Source organism: Myotis brandtii, unplaced genomic scaffold, assembly GCF_000412655.1.
Source record: "Myotis brandtii unplaced genomic scaffold, ASM41265v1 scaffold37, whole genome shotgun sequence".
NCBI lineage: Eukaryota > Metazoa > Chordata > Mammalia > Chiroptera > Vespertilionidae > Myotis > Myotis brandtii.
In genome coordinates this window covers 3,177,083-3,199,782 of record NW_005364225.1, presented here as the reverse complement: position 1 = coordinate 3,199,782, position 22,700 = coordinate 3,177,083, and the positions used below count along the sequence as shown (strand labels likewise).

General features: G+C 41.2%; 1 protein-coding gene across 1 annotated transcript in view; it reads right to left on the bottom strand.

Moving 5' to 3' along the window:
- LOC102240150 (chromosome unknown open reading frame, human C11orf70) overlaps positions 1-22,680 on the bottom strand; it is a 32,041-nt gene extending 9,361 nt beyond the window's left edge. The window contains exons 1-3 of the mRNA XM_005872210.2: positions 22,554-22,680; positions 10,001-10,073; positions 1,973-2,139 (exon numbers count right to left, since the gene is read on the bottom strand). Coding sequence (XP_005872272.1) covers positions 1,973-2,139; positions 10,001-10,073; positions 22,554-22,631 — 318 coding nt within the window. The 5' untranslated portion in view covers positions 22,632-22,680. The remainder of the gene's footprint in view (positions 1-1,972; positions 2,140-10,000; positions 10,074-22,553) is intronic.
- Positions 22,681-22,700: the final 20 nt, after the last annotated feature.

Sequence of the window (22,700 nt, the reverse complement as noted above, 5' to 3'; positions counted from 1 at the left end):
TCACCCCCAACTGCCCTCTTCTCCTGGCCTGATCGCCCCTAACTGCCTCTGCCTCAGCCCCGCCACCATGGCTTTGTGCGGAAGGACGTCCGGAAGGTCTCCTGGTCTAATTAGCATATTAACATTTTATTAGTATAGAGGCCTGGTGCATGGGTGGGGACAGCTGGTCTGCCCTGAAGGGGGTCCTGGATCAGGGTGGGGGTCCCCTTGGGGGGCAGGGCTGGCCTGGGCGAGGGGCTGGGGTGGTTTGCAGGCCTCTGCAGTGGGGGTCCCTGCTGGGAGGTCTGGCTAGCCTGAGTGAGGGGCTGATGGCCTATGGGGGCGAGGGTCCCTGCTGGGGGGCGTGGCCAGCCTGGGCAAGGAGCTGATGGCTGTTTTCAGGCTGTCAATGCCCCCATCGGGGTGAGGGTCCCTGGGGGGCTCGTGGCCAGCCTGGGCGAGGGGCTGAGGGCCATTTGGGGGCAGTTTGCAGGCTGGCCAAGCCCGTCTTTGTCTGGAAGGTCTCCCAGGTCTAATTAGCATATTACTCTTTTATTAGTATAGATAAATATACTTCACTTAAGACCAAACTATATGTAGTTTCATTCAATTGGATGAGTTTGGTTATTCTCAATTAGTTCATTTTATTTTCTTAAACTAAGAGTTCTCTTAAGTATTGTACTAGTGTAGAGCAATGTACAGACAAGCTGGATGCCTCCTGGTCTCCTACAGACAGCATTGCTGTGTCTATTATGGTACATCAGTAGCTTCCCTACTTCATTTCTATATGGACCTGCAACACATTAGATTTGCACATTCTCATAATGTAGAATAAGAATAGTAATTATTAAGAATATCAAAAGCTTACTAAGTGCCAAGCATTGTGCTAAGCACTTTAAATGCATTATCTTTCATAATTCGTACATTATTCCCATTTTATAAAGAAACTGAGGCTTATAGACATTATCAATTATAAAGTGGCAGAGCCTGGATTTGAACCTATGTCTATTTGATAACAAAGCCCTAATTTGTAACCACTTTGTAAATACTCTTTCTCAATAATTAAAATAATATTTCAACAGCATTTTATACTTTTTAAAAAGTGTATTTAAATGCTTTCTCCACTAATTTTTCTCAATGATTTCAGGAAGAAGGTAGAATGGACATTATAAAAAATTTATTGATTTTAGAGAGAGAGGAATGGAAAGGAAAGGGGAGAAAGAGAGAGGGAGGGAGGGAGGGAGGGAGGGAGAGAGAGAGATATTTGTTGTTCCCCTTATTTATGCATTCATCGGTTGATTCTTGTATGTGCCCTGACCCGAGATCAAACCTGCAACCTTAGCATATCAGGATGACACTCTAACAGAGCTACCCGCCCAAAGCCTAGAATGGACATTTTAATCTCTACAGGTAAGATCTTGAGGCCCAACATATTGAATGATTTACCTATGGTTATCATCTTGTACACAACTCAAAAATTAGGTAAAATCATCCATGTCTTCTGATTCCAGGTTCAATACCCCACACGAAAACAAAAGTTAACTTAATCAAATGGCTTTTAAAAAAATCTGAGAGATGAGATAAAAATATTCTTTTACTCGAGCTATGTTTTTAAATACTCGTTTGGTATGTTACGAGCCCCACATTGAAGAAAACCAGCCATCTATTACATAGGTCAGGGTTTTGTTACCTTACACTACTGAACATTTTGGGCCCGATAACTTTGTTGTGAGGGGCTGTCCTGTGTATTGTATGATGTTTCGCAGCATCCTTGGCCTCAACCCATTAGATGCCAGTAGCAGCCAGTTGAGAACTACTGAAATACACAAGTAATTAAGTTTTGGTAAAAGTCTCATCCAAGAAACCTACCAATGTACTGGTCATTATTCATTGCTAAGAGGTATTTTGTGGGTTTTAGACAGGCAAAAGTTTTTGACATGAAGCATTTTATGAAATAAAATTTTATTGTGAAATTAAGCAATTCTGTACTTACCTTTCGTAACTCATCAGAAATATGAAAGGGATCACAAAAAGAATCTAAACATTTAACAATATGTCCACTGTCTCGTACAATATCTTCATTGTATAACCGTTTAAAAAATGACATTGAAAGCTGTGTGCAAGGAACATTTATGGCTTCAATTTTTTTCACTTCAGTTCCTGAAAAAAGGTATTTTATAGACATATAAAAATTAGTTTAATATTTGCAATTATTTCCAAAATAAGCATTACTATGCAGAGGTTCAAAGTAATGACATCAGGTATGTTTTGATACTTTTAAAAGATACATTAGTTTAAGAATTTTATTATTTTACAGCTTTTCATTTTTATTAATCATTAAAAGTTTATGCCCTAGCCGGTTTGGCTCAGTGGATAGAGTATCAGCTTGCCAACTGAAGAGTCCTGGGTTTGATTCCAGTCAAGGGCACGTACCTTGGTTGCAGGCTCCTCCCTGGCCTGAGCCCTGGTCGGGGACATGTATAGGAGGCAACCAACCTATGTGTTTCTCTCACATCAATGTTTCTGTCTTTCCCTCTCTCTTCCGCTCTCTAAAATCAATGGAAAAATATCCTCCGGTGAGGATTAAAAAAAATCATTGAAAGTTTATAACAAAATTTCACCATTTCAGGCCTAGATGAAGGATATGTAAATTAGAAAGTGCTTTAAAATAAAAATTGTTTTGTGTGTAGTAGGAGGTTTTTAGATCAGTTTTAATGCACATATCAGAATTGCCTGTAAAAATACAGGAAGTACTTTATGACTTTGATTTATATTATGCTTAATGCATATTACAAAATTTTAATTAATATAACTAATGGGTATTTCTAAAGTCATTGAGGATGTCTCAAAAATGTCCCTTTCCATTTAAAAATTTCTTCATTGTGATCTCCTTTACAGTGTTTATTGCAAAAAAATTTCCTTTTTAAGGTATATTTCAAACCAGGCCCCAATCAAGTTATCACAAGTTTGGGATTAGAGAAATGTGAAATCATGGTGTTTTGTCTTTTTCTCTTGTAGTTCTAGCTCTCCCCCCTCCCCACTTATTTCCTGAATATGTCTTTCAGGGATGGATTTTCTGTTATTAGAAGTTCTATTAAATTACAGAAATACATAAAGGTTAAAGTGAGTATTTTTATTATTTCCTTAATGAATCGTTCAATTCCCCTCTTTTATGCATTCACATATACACATGCTCTCACTCAGATATAGAGGGGTGTTGGTCTTCTTTCTTCAAAGCTCTATGGAGATTGTAGATGGCGGCATGGTGGTTTTTGGTGTGTCCTCTCCTCATACATTTGCCAGATCTTTAACCCAAGAAGTCGCTTGAGGTTCAGAGGAGTAATAGTGGCAAGTATTTGCACTTCCTCCCTCTGGCTGACCACCTAGAATCCTGCTAGGACCTGAGCTGGGCTAGTGTAAAGGCAAGAAGGATGCCCAGAGTCAGTAACCAGATACTCAGTAATTTCTAAAGCAAGGCTGCTAAGAAAAGCTCTTTTTGTTTTCAGGGCAAAATCTTCTGGGGGAATAAAGGGAAAAGCCCACAGAAAATGATAGAGTAGGTCTAAGCAATATTAAAAGGTCAAAGAACAAGAGCAGCGGAGAGCAAGACAGTCTTCAAAAATGGGTTGGTGGCCACAGAATGAGAGACAAACATTGGGCAACCTGCCATTTTAACAAATGTACCCGAGCTCTGATCTGAAGAGTGACGGGTTTGGATTATGGGAGAAGGTAATTAAATACAAACTACTTAATCTGAGGCATAGAAATAGCATTTGTTATGGACTGAATTGTGTCCCTCTAAAATTAATATGTTGAAACCCCAACCCCCAATGTAACAGTATTTGGACATTAGACCCTTGGAAAGTAATTAGGGTTAGATGAGGCGATGGGTAAGGTTAGGACTTCAACATATGGATTTTGAAGGGACACAATTCAGTCCATAGCATTCTGTCTCTGGACCCCAACATTCATGTCCTTCTCATATGCAAAATACATTTATTTTATTCCAACAGCACTAAAAGTTTTAATCATTCCAGCATGAACTCTAAAAGTCCAAAGTCTTATCTAAATATCATCTAAATCGGGTATGGGTGAAACTAGAGGTATGATTTATCCTGAGGCAAAATTCCTCTCCAGTTATGAACCTGTGAAACCAGACAAGTTACGCGCTTCTAAAAATATAATGGTGATACAGGCATAGGGATAGACATTTCCATTTCAAAAGTGAGAAATAGGAAAGAAGGGAGGAATGATGGTTCCAAGCAAGCCTAAAATTTATCAAGGCAAATTCCATTAGATTTTAAGCCCCAAGACTAATCCTTTTGGTTCAATGCACTGCCTTCCAGATCCACAGGGCAGTGGCTCCACCTCTGGGATTCCTCAAGGTGAAGTGTGTTGTTGAAACTGAGGGGGTGGCTCTGATGATCTCTGAATTGCATTCTCAGTTTTCTTTTATTGAGAAACTAGAGGCCCGATGCACGAAATTCGTGCAAAAGTAGGTTTTCCTTCCCCTGGCTGCCGGCACCGGCTTCCCTCAAAGCCCTGGCTTCATCCGGAAAGTTGTCTGGAAGGACATCTGGTCTAATTAGCATATTATGCTTTTATTATTATAGATAGAGCATGTTTGCAGCCGAATGGCTCTATGGTATGTTCCTGTAGGATCTAAGATGTTTGACAATCTTTATTTTGTCTTTTTTTTCTGTTTCCTTTTGTTCAAACTGGCAGTATCTTTGCTAGTACAATCCCCATCTCATTTTCTGGCTTCTGTTGAAATGGCCAGTTAAGTCCATAAATTGAACCCGTGATCTCTTTATCAAATGGTAGCTCAGTCACACTCTTAGTGTTCTCTTTAGAACAAGCTTTCTCATTTTTTGCAATATGAATATGCTGAGAATTTTCCAAATCTTCAAGTTCTGGTGCCTTTCTGCTTAACAATTACGTGTTCAATTCATTGCTCTCCTTTCATATCCTACATAATAAAAGGCTAATGTGCAAATAGACCAAATGGCAGAACAACCAAACAACTGGTTGCTATGATGTGCGCTGACCATCAGGGGCATGTGCGGGAACATGGCGGGCATTGGCTGTGGCGGGATGGTGGAGCAGGTGAGCGGGGGCACCAGGCCAAGGCGGGGTACTGGTCACTGTCTTGGGGCCAGCCTCTGGTGGTTACTGAAAATTCTTTGCTCCTGCGCATCATGGTCCTGCCCGGCACTCGCACCTACTGCCTGTGCTGGCCCTGCTTGCACCCGCTGCCAGTGATAGAGTCACCGCTTGCACCCACTATCAGCGCTGGCCCTGCTCGCACCTGCAGCCGGTGCTGGAGCTGCCACTCGCACCTGCTGCCGGTGCCCTGCCCGGTGCCGGTCCCAATCACTTGGCACCATCAGCAGGTGTGAGCAGAGGCTACCAGCCCTGATTGCCCCTGAGGGCCTCTCCACCTCCCCCTGCTCCTGAGGGGTGATCGAGGCAGCAGCCACCACTCGCACCTGCTGATGGTGCTGGCCCCAATCATTTCATGCTGTCAGCGGGTGTGAGCAGGGCCGGTGCCATCAGTGTGTGAGAGCAGCGGCAGCAGGAGCGGGGCTGCCGGCAGACAGGGCACCAATACAAGCCACTCACTGGAGGGGCTGGGGGGCACAGAGGATGGGCCGAGACCTGCCCCTGTGCCTACCGCAGCCTCGTGGCCCACAGTTCCTTTCAAGGTGCATGAATTCGTGTACTGGGCCCCTAGTTTTACTATAAGCATTCTAGAGGAACTAAGTTGACACTTTGCTTAGAAGTTTCCTCAGTTAAATTTCAATTTTATCACTTGTAAGTTCTACTATCCACAAAATATTAAAAAAGTTCAGCCAAGTTCTCTGCCATTTTATGACAAGGATTGCTTTTCCACCAGTTTCCAATAACATGTTCCTCCTTTCCATCTGAAACCTCCTAGAATCAACTCTAACATCCATATTTCCAGCATGCACCTCAAAACTTGTCCAGCTTATACCCATTTCCATTACACAGTTTCAAAGCCACTTCCACTTTTTTAGGTATTTGCTACAGCAGCACTCCACTTCCAAAGTCTGTAAGAGTTAGATCGGGCTGCTATCACAAAAACCATAGACTGGGTGGTACAACAACAGACATTTATTTCTCGCAGTTCTGGAGGCTGAGTTGCCCAAGATCAAGGTGCTGGCTGATTTGATTCCAGATCCATAGGGCAGTTCCTCCACCTCTGTGATTCTCTCTTCTTGGTTTGCAGATGATTTTGTCCACACATTGCAGAGAGCTCTGTTATTTCCTCCTCCTTTTATAAGGGCACTAATTCCATTATGAGGACCCCTTCAGACCTCATATAAACCTAATTATATCCTAATGGCCTCATCTCCAAATACCACCACATTAAAGATTAAGGCTTCAGTATAAGAATTTTGGACACAATTCAGTCCATAGCACATGCTATCTGTTATGTAGGAATTTGGTTACACTATGTCTCTAGCATTTATAAGATATACTAGAGGCCCGGTGCATGAAATTCGTGCACTGGGGGGGGGTGTCCCTCAGCCCAGCCTGCACCCTCTCCAATCTGTGACCCCTCGGGGGATGTCCGCCTGCCGGTTTAGGCCCGATACCACAGGGATCGGGCCTAAACTGGCAGTCGAACATCCCTCTCACAATCCAGGACTGCTGGTTCCCAACCGCTCCCCTGTCTGCCTGCCTGACTGCCCCTAACCGCTTCTGCCTGCCAGCCTGATCACCCCCTAACCACCCCCCTGCCAGCCTGATCGACACCTAACTGCTCACCTGCCGGCCCGATTGCCCCCAACTGCCCTCCCCTGCCAGCCCGATCGCCCCCACTGCCCTCGCCTGCTGGCCCAATCGCCCGCAAATGCCCTCCCCTGCCAGCCCGATCATTCCCAACTGCCCTCCCCTGCCGGCCCGATAGCCCCCACTGCCCTCCCCTGCTGGCCTGGTCCCCCCCAACTGACCTCCCCTGCCGGCCTGGTCGCCCCTAACTGCTCTCCCCTGATGGCCTGGTCGCCCCTAACTGCCCTCCCCTGCCAGCCTGGTTGCCCCCAACTGCCCTCCCCTGCCGGACTGGTCGCCCCCAACAGCCCTCCCCTGCAGGCCTGGTCATCCCTAACTGCCCTCCCCTGCTGGCCTGATCGCCCACAACTGCCCTCCCCTGCCGGCCATCTTGGACCACATGGGGGCGACCATCTTATGCGAGGGCATGATGGTCAATTTGCATAGCACCTCTTTATTATATAGGATAATGCACCATTATGATCATACAGAAAATTAAAAATGTACTATTTTTCACCTGGCATTATAATACACTGTGTGTCTTGTTTTGTGTCCAAGTTGGCGCTTTTCTGGCAAACCGATTAATGTGGAAGGGGCAGAGGTAGGAGGGTGCAGTGGTCAACGTTTTGGATTCTGGAGCCTGGATTTGAATCTCAACTCTATGCAGTCAGCTGGGCAAAACTGTGAATTACTTAGCTCATGCCTCTGATTCTTTATTTGTGAAATAAAAACATATAATAATACCTCTCTCAGAGTTGTTTTGAGAATTAATAATGTATATGATGCTCTTAGCTGAGCACATAGAAAGCACCCATTATATGTAAGCCAAGAAAGGGCAAACTGTGTCTAAATGAAGGGGGCAATGGCAGCTGGCTGAGAGGATGAAACAGCACTCACTGGCAATCAAGCAGTGCAGCCAGTAGTGAAGGAGGTTCCATCTCACTTTCTTTAACATTGGTTCACTTGCTAGAAGAATGTTCTCTCTCACTTTAAAAAGCCGTTTCTTCGTTTACCAAGGCCCCCAGAGGAAAATCAGAGAGAAGACCATATTTCAGAAGAAGAAAAGTAAGTAGGGGGAGATAAAAACAGGCTAATGGAAGAATACTAGCAATCCACTAGAAACGTCTGCTTCTGAAATGAGGGCTACCTCCTCTGCCCTGTTTTTCAGAGTACTTCTAATTGATTCTGTCAGGAGCATGTGGGTTTTAGAACCTCTCCTTTTGCAATGCCTTTTTTAAAATTTAGAAAAAAGTGAGTGTTTTGTGAAGTATGTACCCAACACAGGGGAAGGTTGAACATTTTTCGCAACAAACCTTATTTTTGTAAATGAATTGACTGGTTACTGTAAACATGCTTTATAAACACAGTGATACATGGCTCTAATTATTTCCTTTTGAAGATTTTGAATTGGTAAATACATTTGGTCAGATACTGTTTAACTTTGTAAGTAATCTGAAGATCATGCTGTACCAGCTTTTTACTCTATAAATTTTGCAGTAGTCCTTTAGCCAAAAGCAATAAAATCTGACCCACTAAGTCTAACATCATGAACTGTTTGTAATCTTGTTTTTGACTAATACCAAGAAAAGTTATTTTTGTGCAAGGCTAATAGAATTCCATAAAAATGCAATGTAAGAATTCACTGAAACAACCCCATCCAATTTAAAATCAACTTGCTTGTTCTTGAGCACAAATTCACATTATCAACCAGATTTTCCTTCTAAATGGATTGTTAAGAGGCCTCAATCTAAAATTTAAAATATAGTGTTCATGTACAAATTGATGGTTGCCCAGATGAGAGGGGTTTAGGGGATAGGTGAAAAAGGAGAAGGGATTAAGAAGTACAGATTGCCAGTCATAAAAACAGTCATGGGGCTGTAAAGTACACTATTAGGAATAGTCGATAATGCTGTAATAACTATGTTTGGTGTCACATGGGTACTAGACTTATCAGGAGGATCACTTCATAAGTTATATAAATGTCTAATCATCTAAAACTAAAATAATGTACACCTAAAACTAAAATAATATTGTATGTCAACTTTAATTTTAGAATTAAAAATAAAATAGATATTTTAAAAAACATATATTTCTCATGTTTTTGTTTTCAAAATAGTCTTCTATTAACACTCTTAGTCCCTGACCTGAGAGTTATTTAGAGATTTGAATGTTGCTAAGTGTCTTGGTAATTTTCTTTAAAGATTTCTAGCTGTATTTCAATGTACCATGAAAACATTAGCTATATAAAGTTCTTCTTTTGAGAATTTAAGACTTTTCCAAGATTTAACATATTATTATTGTTTTTAAATTAAGTTTATTATGGCTACAGAATTATTATTTTTTATTTTTAAAATATATTTTTATCATTGATTTCCAGAGGAAGGGAGGAGAGATAGAAATTGCAATGATGAGAATCATTAATTGGCTGCATCTTGCATGCCCCCCACTGGGGATCGAGCCCACAACCCAGGCATGTGCCCTGACCAGTAATAGAACCACTGAGCAATGTTGGCCATGTTGGTATTATTATTTTTCAACAAATGATCCATAGCCCGGCTGGTGTGGCTCAGTGGTTGAGCATTGACCTATGAACCAGGAGGTCACGATTTGATTCCTGGTCAGGGGACATGCCTGGGTTGCGGGCTCGATTCCCTTTGTGGGGCATGCAGGAGGCAACAGATTCAATGATTCTCTCTCATCATTGATGTTTCTATCTTTCTCTCCCTCTCCCTTCCACTCTGGGATGATCCAGAGTGGCTAGTTCCCATCAGAAATCCATTACCCTGCCCCCAATGAGATTTTGCCTAAGCATCCTCAAACCAGTGGCATCTTACCTGACCCTTTCTTCCTGTGTACAATTGACCATTTCCCTCCTTTTGCTCCCAATGCTTTGGTAGCCCCAGTGATAGATTATTGCACATATTTTTCCACATGTCAAATATTTGAGTACAGGTTTTCTTTTGTTCATCTTAATGTTCCCTGTATCTGGCAGAGTCCATGGAAAGTGCAAAATAAATACTTTCCAAATTAATGAAAAGAGAAAAACTGCTCTTATGTGCTAAGCCAGGAAAAGATGCAGGTCAGGCCTGGCACAGCTTTCATACTCGACCTTGATGTTACCAAACAATGACTATTCACAATATGTATTTTAATAAAAATTCCTGGGACAAAATTTTGTTATGACAGTAAAATAGTCATCTGAAAATATAAAAAAAATTTTATTTACCTAATGTAATCCACTGTCCAGAATCTGAAAGTAACTTCAAAGTGGGAATAACATTTGGGTCTTTGAAAAAAGCCTAAAATACAAATTTGAGGAAACAAGTTAGATACTTTATTATAAACAATAATAAGAATTAACTTCTAAAATAACTACAGTAAAATCTCACTTAATTCAATTGGGGAAAGACAATTTTAAATCAATAAAATGTCTAAGTAATAAATGCTTTATAAAGAAGTGAAATTTTGTTACCTTCAAGTTGGAAGAGTTTGAACAACACTATGTCCAAGTATAGACATCTTTGATACTCAATTTAATAAATAGAAAATAATGATGTACAGTGAAAAGGAGGAGGCTATGTAATGTTTTACAGTGAAAAGGAGGAGGCTATATAATGTTTTCCTTCTATCTTGCTTTCCCAATTAATTGTCTTAGTAATCACCACCACCCCTCCCCAACTAGATCTAAATCTAAAAGTGATTGTCAATTTAAATCTATGCAGGGAGCACCATAAGTAAGTCATAGATTTGACGTCCTAAAAAAGAAAGTTTTCCATATGGCAAAGGAAAATAAAGTAGTTGAATTTTAGTTTCAAGCACCAGCAGCTGACTCTGGCTGAAAAGTTCAGAAAAGAAACTTCATCAGGCAGTCCATATCATTTTCAGGGGGTGGAGAGAATCAGCTAACGGCTGGGCCCTGGGAACAACCCATAACCCTCTGTAGAACTGCCTGGTGAAGAAACAAACAGTCATCCTTGCTGCAACCCCGTCAAGCACTAAAGGAAGCTTTCACCATCCCTTCTCCTCACTAAGGCCGCTCCTGCCAGGACTGCCCTGCCTGAGACCTGGACGCCTCTGCCACCGCTGTTGCCAGTGAAATGGATTCTCTGTGCACCTCTTTCCTTAAGTTGCTCACTTTGAAATCTCAGGTCTTCACTGCTAAGTCCGATTGGTAAACCTGGACCCCAGGTTTGTGCTTGGAATGCAAAGGAGGCAAGTGTTTTGGGTTCCACTTTGTACTTCCTAAAAGTAAAATTACCCCCAAATCATATGTATGTTCAAAAGGTACTGGACAGTCAGTAAAAATAATGTTATCTATGATAAGCAATAAAAGAAAAACAATAGATTGGGAGAAAAATATTTGCAACAAATATGATTTTTTTTTTAATCTTTGGCTGACATCCCCAATCGTTAAGATTTTCTTAAAAGGGGCTGATTGCCTGGCCAGCATGGCTCAGTGGTTGAGCACTGACCTATGAGCCAGGAGGTCACAATTTGATTCCCCGTCAGGGCACATGCCCAGGTTGCAGGCTCAATCCCCAGTGTGGGGAGTGCAGGAGGCAGCCGATCAATGATTCTCTCATCACTAATGTTTCTAACAATGTTTCTCTCTCTCTACCTCTCCCTCTCTCTCTAAAAATCAATAAAAACAAAATCAATAAAAATATATTAAAATAATAATAAATAAATAAAAAGGGGCTTTTTAAACCTGCCCAAAGGGCCCTGGCCTGTGTAGCTCAGTTGGTTGGAGCTTCACCCTGTAGACCAAAAGGTTACGGGATCCCTGGTCGGGGTGCGTGCAGGAGGCAACTGGTCAATGTTTCTCTCTCTCATCACTGTTTCTCTGTTCCTCTCTGTCTCTCTCAAAACAATAAGTATATAAAAATTAAAGCTTTAGCCAGTTTGGCTCAGTGGATAGAGCGTCGGCCTGCGGACTGCAGGGTCCCCGGTTTGATTCCAGTCAAGGGCACATATCTCGGTTGCAGGCTCCTCCCTGGCCCTGGCCCTGATCGGGGCTCATGCAGGCAGCAACCAATCGATGTGTTTCTCTCACATCGATGTTTCTCTCTCTCTTTCCTTCTCCCTACCACTCTCCCTAAAAATCAATGGAAATAAATATCCTTGGGTGAGGATTAAAAAAAAAATTAAAATTAAAATTAAAATTAAAATATCCCTGGCTGGTGTGGCTCAATTGGTTGGGCTTCCTCCTGTGCACCAAAAGGTCAGGGCACATGTCCAGTTTTTCCCCAGTGTGGGGGTAGGGGGTGTGCAGGAGGCAGCCAATTGATGTTTTGCTATCACATCAATGTTTCTCTCTCTCTCTCTCTCTCTCTCTCTCTCACTAAAAAACTATAAAAAACTAAACATGGACAAAGGCTATAGAAAGTCGTATAAATATACAAATAGCCAATAAATTTACAAAAATATGCTCAACTTAAAGAATAGTTAGAGAAATGAAAATAAAAACTAAGAGACATCACTTTTACCCATTACACTGGCAAGATTTAAAGACTGGTAACTTTGGCAGAAGTACCAGGAACTATGTACTCTCACACACTGTTGGTGGAAGTACGAATTTTTATAACCTTTTGAGAAGGAACTGGATATTAATCTTGAACATTAAAAACATGCATATCTTATGATCCAACAAATTCCACTTTGGGGTATGTGTCCTGCATAAATAAAATCACCAATAGATTAAGATTTATGTATAAAATTTTTATAGTATTGTTTGTAGTGTCAAAACCTAGAAACAGGTTCAATGTCCATCAATATAAGAAAGGTGGAATAACATGCAGTACATTTACTAGGTGGCATGCAGTTACTGGAAAGAGAGTCCATATTAGAATGTAAGCTCCACAGGAGTAGGAGCCTTGTCTTTCCTACTAACTGCTATATTCCCAGGGTCTAGAGTGGGGCCTGGCACAGAGCAGTTACTCAATAAACATCTGCTGCACTGACTCTGAAGGAAAACCATGAGCGTTTTGAGTAGAAAAGAATAGTTTAAGAATATGTATGTTAAAAAACAAAAAACAAAAAAACAAGATAAAGTCTCTATTTATACGAAAATAAAGAAAAGTATGGAAGAACATATACCAAAATGACTCTGAAGGAAAACCATGAGCGTTTTGAGTAGAAAAAGAATAGTTTAAGAATATGTATGATAAAAAACAAAAAACAAACAAAAAAACAAGATATAGTCTCTATTTATAAGAAAATAAAGAAAAGTATGGAAGAACATATACCAAAACATTAATAGTTACCTCAGAAGTGGTGGTTGTAGTGTTGTGCAGGAGGGGGGTGGGGTGTGTGGAGAAGGTAGGGGATAGAGATTGTTGACTCTATGAATTGTTCTTAGTGCTTAGATTGTTGCAATAAATATTTCTCTTATTTCAACATTCCTTTCAAGCCACCACACTTTTCCTAAATAGCTTCTTGTTTCCCTTCTCTACCAGTTATTCTTCTGTATCTGGCTGCTGCTCCCACTACTCAACTAATTGACTCAACTTGACTTCCCAATTCCAAAATCAAATGGACACAGTCCCTGCGATGAGTATTATGAAGTGCAGGGTGTTATAAAAGTACATAATAGGCAGACCTAATCTAATAATGTTGGGAAGAAAGGTTAATACAGAAAGAACATTTAAGTTTAGATGAGAAAGGTGAGTAGCAGGTTAGTTGCTAAATGTTTAACAACTGATATCCCTTCCTCACCCAAAACCCTGATTTGTAGCATCTGCTGATTTCCATGGTGGATTCCATGACCCAATAGTTTAGCAATCAGCAAAGATTCCTGAAAATTTAGCAGTCAAGCTGTCCTGATATGGTTCTAGCACTGCACTGGATACACACACACACACACACACATACACACACACACACACATATACATATATATATATATTTAAGGTGGAAAAAATGGCAAGTTTAAACTCCATAATATGAGAAAGGAGGGAGCATCCCATTCAAGGAAATGAGGTTCAGTGTGACCAGAGTCCAAGGGGCAATGGCCAGATGAGGTCGGGGAGTTTCACTAGACCAAGCGCGTCAAGCCCACAACAAATATTTTTGTGGCCCAGCCAATGTAACAGTATGTAAGGAACGTTTTAATAAAAATTTTGTAACTTAATTTTTACAATATCCTGTTATACATAATTATTAATAACAAACCACAATGTTAGCTAATGACTGATTACTATAATCATGTTGCATTCATCTCCCTTATGTGCTTTACGCAAAGGCGCACTATTTCTCTCCACTAATACTAAGTTATTCAGTGTCTGTTAAGTTAATGTTCAAGAAAAATATTTTTACTTAAATGTTCTATTATTTTATGTTAACGATTACTCATTTATTTCAGCCCTTTGTATTCAGCATGTCTCTATCAAAATACACCTACGTTTCTATGAAAATTGAAGCTTTTGTTTTTTTGCGGCCCACATAAACTTAAACCTTGTTTATTTGGCCTGTGTTGGCCTTTGAGTTTGACATGCTTGAACTAGACCTTGTAGATGAGGTTAAAAAATTTTTTAAAAAATATTTTCTTTCTTTTTTTTTCAATCCTCACCCGAGGATATTTTTCCATTGATTTTTAGAGAGTGGAAGACAGAAATATTGATGTGAGAGAAACACATAGATTGGTTGCCTCCTGCACAAGCCTGGGTCAGAGAGGAGCCTGTAACTGTGCCCTTGACCAGAATCGAACCTGGGACCCTTCGGTCTGCAGGCCGATGCTCTCTCCACTGAGCCAAACTGGCTAGGGCCGGGTCAAAAATTTTGATGTTGATCTAAGATCTATCTAGATTGATCAGGGCATGAGGAATACACTGAAGGATTTAAGCAGAGGAAAGGTGATTAGAGTCATTAAGAGTTAATTTTGGGTGTAGTACTGAGAATGAATTGAAGGGCTATAGAGACTAGTTGGGAGAGAGGATTATGCTATAATTCGGATTATTTGATATTCACATCAGTCAAGCCCATAGCAAGTAGGGAGGTAGAGAAGTGAATGGATTCAAAGCATATTGAGGAGGAAGGAACAAAGGGAGCCAGAGGAATCAAAGGGAATTTTTTATGAAAACACCAGGCAGGACGCCTGTCATTTAATGAGAAAGGGACCAGGTGTGTGGGGTGAAGATGAACAGTCAACAAGTGTTTGTGAATGTCTGTCTACATTATGACAAGCAAAACAAAGTCCCTGTCCCAGTGGAGTTTACATTTAGTGGTGGAGGATAAAGGTAAATATGTTACAGGTATCATACATGCCCAGTTACAAAAAGTAAGTTTTCCCCAAAGTTATTCCTCAGAAAAAAAGGAAGTTTTGCCTTATAAAGTTTCAAAGTAGTGCTTGCACATCTATTTTAGTGTATATAATGTACATGTTTGAAAAGAAACGGGCTACACCCTGGCCAGTGTGGTTCAGTTGGTTGGGGGCGTACGGGAGGCAGCTATAGATGTTGCCATCCTGGGCACCAGGTGGTTGGCCTTTCAATTCCGTCAGGGGCACATGCCGAGTTACAGGCTTGGTCCCCGGTAGGGGTGAGTACAGGAGGCAGCTTATAGATGCTGCACCACTGATGCTTCTCTCTCTAAAAATCAATGGACAAGTCCTTTTTTTGTTGTTAATTCTCACCCCAGGACATTTTTTTCATTGGTTTTTAGAGAGAGTGGAAGGGAGAGAGGGAGGGGCAGAGAGAGAGAGACATCAATATGAGAGAGACACGTCAATTAGTTGCCTCCCGCACGTGCCCCAACTGGGCCTGGGATGGAACCTGCAACCCAGGTACATGCCCTTTGACTGGGAATTGAACCCATGACCCTTCAGTGCACAGGCCGATGCTCTAACCACTAAGCACACTGGCCAGGGCATGAATTCATTAAAAAAAAAAAAAAGTAACAAGCTGGAATCAATCTCAATCAATACTAGTTTTGAATGCTTTTTAGACATCTTCTGAACAAATCACTAAAGCAGGGAATTTAATTAAGATTAAGTCATTTTTCGGGAGGGGTATTAACTTACAAATTACATTTAAGTCATTATAAATGGAAGTAGGATAAATGGCCTGCAATGAATTGATGTGGAGCTAATGGAAGGAAGTCTTCATAAAGGCTCCTTAAAGAAAGCAATATGATAGCAGTCATTGGGATTAAAATTATACACCTAACGAATTAATTAAAAAAAACACCTACCTTAATGTACGCAAATATATTTCAGGTTTGTTAGAGAATTTCCAGTGAGGCATTAGAAGAGATTCTCTGTATCTCAAATAACTTTAGGAAAGCTGATGTGTTTTGGAAAAATTTTAGATGACTCATAAACTAATTACAGTGATAACAAAGATACTGATGATAAAATGCATGTGAAGATTTGAATAAACTTGTTTCATAGAATGTGAGTTTGAAAAATACTTCTAAAATTAATATATTATTTCCTATATAATTCTTTTAAAGAAATATAAGAGAGGAAGGGAGATAGAGAGTTGGAAACATCGATTAGAGAGAAACATCGATCAGCTGTCTCCTGCATACCCCCTACTGGAGATCAAGCCCGCAACCAAGGTACATGCCCTTGACCAGAAGCAAACCCAGGACCCTTCAGTCCACAGACCGACGCTCTACCCACTGAACCAAACCAGTTAGGGCTCTATATAATTCTTAATGTATGTCTACTGTATGCCACACATGTGAAAGATAATATTGGATATTTTTATCTATATGACACTGCTGGTTTCTAATCCAATGTCAATTCTCTCCTCTCCCTTAAGAAATTGCAATTTGTTTAGTCATGTAGGTGCTCAGCTAAAAGTCTGCACTTCTAGTCTCTGTGGCATGTGGCCATGAGATGTATGCAGTCTGGTCATGAAATGTAAGCAGACGTGTTGTGCAGACCTTCGGGAGAGCCCTGTAAATTAAGGAGCTTCCTTGCAGTTTATGTGAAAGATTCCCTCCCCATTACCCCCAGCCCCATGGTGAGGATGCCAACACTGTATACTGAGCCCGGTGCTCTCTTAAGACTCAAAGTGAGATCTTATATTTAACTATCTAGGATATTGCCACTTTGATACACCTCAAATTTAGCACGCCTAAAACTGAATTCATTTTGTTTTATTTGTTTGCATCAACCAAATCGGAAACTTAGTGCCTTACTCTGAATATTTTATCAGTCCTTGTGTATTGCCTTTTTCATAAACATCTCTTCAAGCCATTATGGTGTTGTTTGTTTGTTTTTTTTAACTTGGTGCTATTGTCTTAATTGAGAACATCATAATTGAGAAGCACTTTCCAATTTGGTCTCATGGCTTCTTTTAACTTGGTGCTATTGTCTTAATTGAGAACATCATCATAACGAGAAGCAGTTTTCAATTTGGTCTCATTGCTTTCAGACTCAGTCCTAACAATGTACCCTCCACACTTCTACCACACTGATCTCAGTATTTTACATTTTACTGTCTTGCTTAACTTCCATACTTCTACCACACTGATCTCAGTATTTTACATTTTACTGTCTTGCTGAAAACCTTCCAGTTGCTCCTCACTAGCTAGATAAAGCTCAAACTCCTCTGCGTGGCTCAAGAGGTCTTCTAAAATATTGCCCCACCCATCTGTCTAACATTGTTTCCTCACTTTGTCCACCTGACAAACTTCTCCACTTCTTTCAAGTGACTTCTGTAAACCCTCTAGATCTCAGTATTTTACATTTTACTGTCTTGCTGAAAACCTTCCAGTTGCTCCTCACTAGCTAGATAAAGCTCAAACTCCTCTGCGTGGCTCAAGAGGTCTTCTAAAATATTGCCCCACCCATCTGTCTAACATTGTTTCCTCACTTTGTCCACCTGACAAACTTCTCCACTTCTTTCAAGTGACTTCTGTAAACCCTCCTCTGACCACTGCAGTCAGAAACAGTCACTTTCTCTTTTGTGCCACCACAGTACCTTGTGCACACGCTTTGTTTGATATCACTGTTCACTCTGCAATGCGATCTTTGGTGTTCCCCTCGCCTTAACTATCTTGTTCATCAGCACAGACCTAGGAACTAAAAGAATGTTTGCTGGATAAATGTTCCCTTCCTTCTTTCCATCCATTTACTACCTCACAAATGAACTTTGGAACAGAATTCATTTTTAAACTGAAAAGAAAAATCAAGGATCTGGAGTTCTAGTTTAACAATACCCTTTGTTCAGTTATGAGGTTTTGTAGTAGAAATGACATGGATGTTTAAGTCAGAAGGCCTGGATTCTGCCATTTGCTGGGCATTGTTGCACAAATTATCTAACTATTCTGAGCTTTAGTTTCCTAAGCTATAAAATGGGGATCAAAACACCAAATTTACCAGATTGTTGAAAAGGTTAGTGACAAATGTGTAAAAAGTGCTGAAAGCTAATCTGGCAAACAGTAGTCACTATTGCTATAGAAAAACACTTTGGCCGTAGCCCAGTGATGGCGAACCTTTTGAGCTCGGCGTGTCAGCATTTTGAAAAATGCTAAGTTAACTCTGGTGCCATGTCACATATAGAAATTTTTTGATATTTGCAACCATAGTAAAACAAAGACTTATATTTTTGATATTTATTTTTATACTAGAGGTTCAGTGCATGAATTCGTGCACATTGAAAGGAAATTAATTAGAAGGTGGCCAGCAGGGTGGGACTGGGCTAGATGGGCCAGACACGCCCTGGAGCCAACCTCCCTCAGTCCCTCCCTAGCCGGCCGCACCTGGGGTGACCGGGGCTCGAAGGGCATCTGCGGAGTGAGCAGGGTCCCTCCGTCAGGTGGGGTCCCTCGGCCTGGCCTGTAGGGGTTGAGCCGAAACTGGCAGTCTGACATTCCCCGAGGGGTCCCAGAATGAGAGAGGGCACTCTACAAAGTTGCTGTCGCTCAGCAGCTCCTACGAGCATCTGTCCCCTGGTGGTCAGTATGCGTCATAGCTAATGGTCAGATGGTCACTTAGGCCTTTATATATATAGATATTTAAATGCCATTTAACAAAGAAAAATCAACCAAAAAAATGAGTTCGCGTGTCACCTCTGACACGTGTCATAGGTTCGCAATCACTGCCCTAGCCAGTTTGTCTCAGTGGATAGAATGTTGGCCAGCAAACCAAAGGGTCCCGGGTTTGATTCCTCGGGCCGGGCCCCAGGGCCCATGCAGGAGCCAACCAATCAATGTGTTTCTCACACATAGATATTTCTTTCTGTCTTCCCCTCTTTCTTCCACTCTTTCTAAAAATCAATGGAAAAATATCCTCAGGTAAGGATTAACAAAAATAAGAAAAAAACACTTTGTAAAGTAGTATACAAATGTTAACAATACGAGCCAGGCATTTGTGAAATATTTTTCTATAATATTTTCTTTAATCTTCATAACAATTCTCTCAGCAACTCAGCATTTTAATATTAAAAAAATACTTTCAAGCATATGATCATTTTGCAGAAAAGTAAATGGAGGCTGAAGAAGGTTAAGTAACTTGCCCCATGTTGTATAGCTTATTAAGTGGCAGAGTTGGAATCTGACTAGAGGACAAATAGAAAGAATCTAGGTTTTATAGGGCTTAAGTTATACAATTTTAGGGGCTTTAAGAATACAAAAACATCTATTTTTGAAAAATTTCAAAAGCATGACCATATGACTATATTTGTAGTCTCTTAGAGTTCCTTGGAAAGGGTTTCTGCAACTGAGGAGCTTGAGCCAGTGAGGGGCCCTGAAGATTCAAATCCCCTCCTGGGCCATGCTCTTAGCCACAATGCTTGATTTCCTCCAAATTAGTTACACAAGTAACAATGATGATTGTAGGAGTACATCTCTTTGAATTGAAATCTCTATATATCAGTGGTTCTCAACCTTCTGGCCCTTAAATACAGTTCCTCATGTTGTGACCCAACCATAAAATTATTTTCGTTGCTACTTTATAACTGTAATGTTGCTACTGTTATGAATCGTAATGTAAATATCTGATATGCAGGATGGTCTTAGGCGACCCCTGTGAAAGGGTCGTTCAACTGCCAAAGGGGTCGCGACCCACAGGTTGAGAACCGCTGCTATATATAAAAGCCTAAGCGACTGTTACCACAGGATGACTGGCTGGTAGCTATGTCGCACACTGACCACCAGGGGGCAGACACTCAATGCCGGAACTGCCCCCTGGTGGTCAGTACGCTCCCACAGCCAACCTCAGGTGGCTGGCCAACCTCCTGCGGTCCCTCCCTCGGCTGGCCAGCCCCCGATAGGGACTGGGCAAGATGGCCCCGATCGGCCCCGGTTGCTGGCCAGGCTGAGGGACCCCACCTGTGCACAAATTCGTGTACCAGGCTTCTAGTATGGAAATAATAGTGTCCACCTCACAGGAAAAATAAATTAGGATTAACAAACATGAAGAAAAAAAATCACCTGGTATTAAGAAAATTGGTTGTGCTTTATGAATGAGTCTTGAATCTATTGAGGAATTGTATCTAATATACAACCCATACGAATTCTAGACTCTCCTCTATGAAATTTTTCCCAACACAAATGCCCTTCCCCATGGAGTGGTCTTTTTTCCTTGCCTAGGATACCTGATATATCCTCCATTATAGCAATTATTTTATTGTGTTGTAGAGAGTATTTTACATTTCTAGCTTCCAAACTGTATATGCTTTGCAAGCTGGGATCAAATCTTTTTAACACCCCTGAGCAGGGACATAGTAAGTATTCAATAAATACTCACTGAATAAGTGACTTACATTAAAAATTTTGTGCCCTACCTGGTTTGGCTCAGTGGATAGAGCGTCAGCCTGTGGATTGAAGGGTCCCAGGTTTGATTCTGGTCATGGGCACATGCCTGGATTGCGGGTTCAATCCCCAGTAGGGGGTGTGTAGGAGGCAGCCAATCAATGATTCTCATCATTGATGTTTCTCTCCCTCTCCCTTCCTCTCTGAAGTCAATAAAAATATATTAAAAAATTTTTATAACACTCAAATTCAGAATTAAAAAGCTGGTGATAAAGCTGGGTTAATAAATACTCAAAAATGAGATGTGCCTATTAAAATCTTTTTTTAAAAAATTATTGAGAGCCAGTACTGGTATAAATGAAAAATATAAAACTATAAAAATCTAACCATGAGTATTTGAGAAACATCATTCATGTCATCATCAGTAGCATTATATTAGCATATTATGTTAACATTATAACACTATTTTAGGGAAAGAGAAATAGACATTTAACGCACTTACCCTCTGTTAAGGGTTGAATTAGTGTGCCCACCAAAACTCATGTCCTTCCTAGAACCTCAGAAAGTGATCTTAGTTGGAAACAGGGTTGTTGCAGATGTAATTAGTGTAGGGTGGGCCCTTAATATTCACTGGTGTTCTTATAAAAAGAGACACAGACAAAGACACATGAAGACAGACGGCTAAGTGATGCTGACATGGGTAGAGATGAAAGTTGTGCAGTTGCAAGCCAAGGCGTGCCAAGGATGGTTGGCAACCACTGGAAGCGAGGAAGAATGTCATCATCAGTAGCATTATATTAGCATATTATGTTAACATTATAACACTATTTTAGGGAAAGAGAAATAGACATTTAACCCACTTACCCTCTGTTAAGGGTTGAATTAGTGTGCCCACCAAAACTCATGTCCTTCCTAGAACCTCAGAAAGCGATCTTAGTTGGAAACAGGGTTGTTGCAGATGTAATTAGTGTAGGGTGGGCCCTTGATATTCACTGGTGTTCTTATAAAAAGGGACACAGACATAGACACATGAAGACAGACGGCTAAGTGATGCTGACGTGGGTAGAGATGAAAGTTGTGCAGTGGCAAGCCAAGGCGTGCCAAGGATGGCTGGCAACCACTGGAAGTGAGGAAGAGGGAAGGAAGGATTCTTCTCTACAGATTTCAGAGGGAGCATCCCTCTGCCGACACCTTGATTTTGGACTTTCGCTTCTAAAACTGCGAGATAATATATTTCTGTTGTATTGAGCCACTTATTTTGTGAGACTTTGGTGCAACAGTCCTGGGAACCTAACATACCCTCACAGTCAATACACTGATGTATTCAGTAGGCTACTATTTCCTTCACTCCCTCTGAGAGGATCGGATTTTTGTTTATGGACAGTCTTGCCACAGGCCCGTGGGATCCCTGAAAGCCAGGCTCCTGTCGGTCTTGTTGGGTCTTGTATCCCCAGCACTTGACAACATTTCTAGCACATGGCGGGCCCTCAGGAAGTGCTGGTGGATGAGTGAATAAATCAGTGCCCGAAGGACAAGAACAGCAAAGATCGTATCACAGACCATAACCGTTTTTTCCATTTGACTGAGGAGGAAAAAACCCAGGAATTAAAAATAATGTGACTTAATTTTAACGAACACACCAGAACTTGTTTCAAGTGAGCTTTTGCCTTTTCAAACCACTTATTTCTAGTAGCTAACAACTTTTATTTTATTATTATTATTTTTTGATTCCTCATTTGGGACTGCTCTTCGAGCCTGCTTTCTCAAAGACAGATTGGGTTTGCCCAAACAAAAGTAATTTGAAGCTAAGCCTAGGGATGAAATCTGGGGATAAAGCGGGGTTAATAAATACTCAAAACTGAGATGTGCCTATTAAAAACAGAGGCCGACTTTCCAAAATTGAGCTAATAATGTATGGTGATGGGAAACGTAGACGTTCCTTTAAAAACTTATCACTTGCTATTCTCCAACTCCAAGAAACAACGTCCCTGCGCGGTGGAGTGTTCATACAATCTACGCCCAAGTGGGGGATTGAACATGGGCAGAGACCCCGGAAGCTCTCCAGCCCCCATACCAACCATAACGAAGTCGTCCTTCCGGTAGGCCCGGAACACCTGGTCAAACCCGAACGCCTGGGCCTCGATTCTGCCCAGCATGGACCTGGAGCACAGGAGGGGAAAGTCAGCTTGGGGCCGGCGCCTCCGAGGGCACAGCGGCCCGTCCCA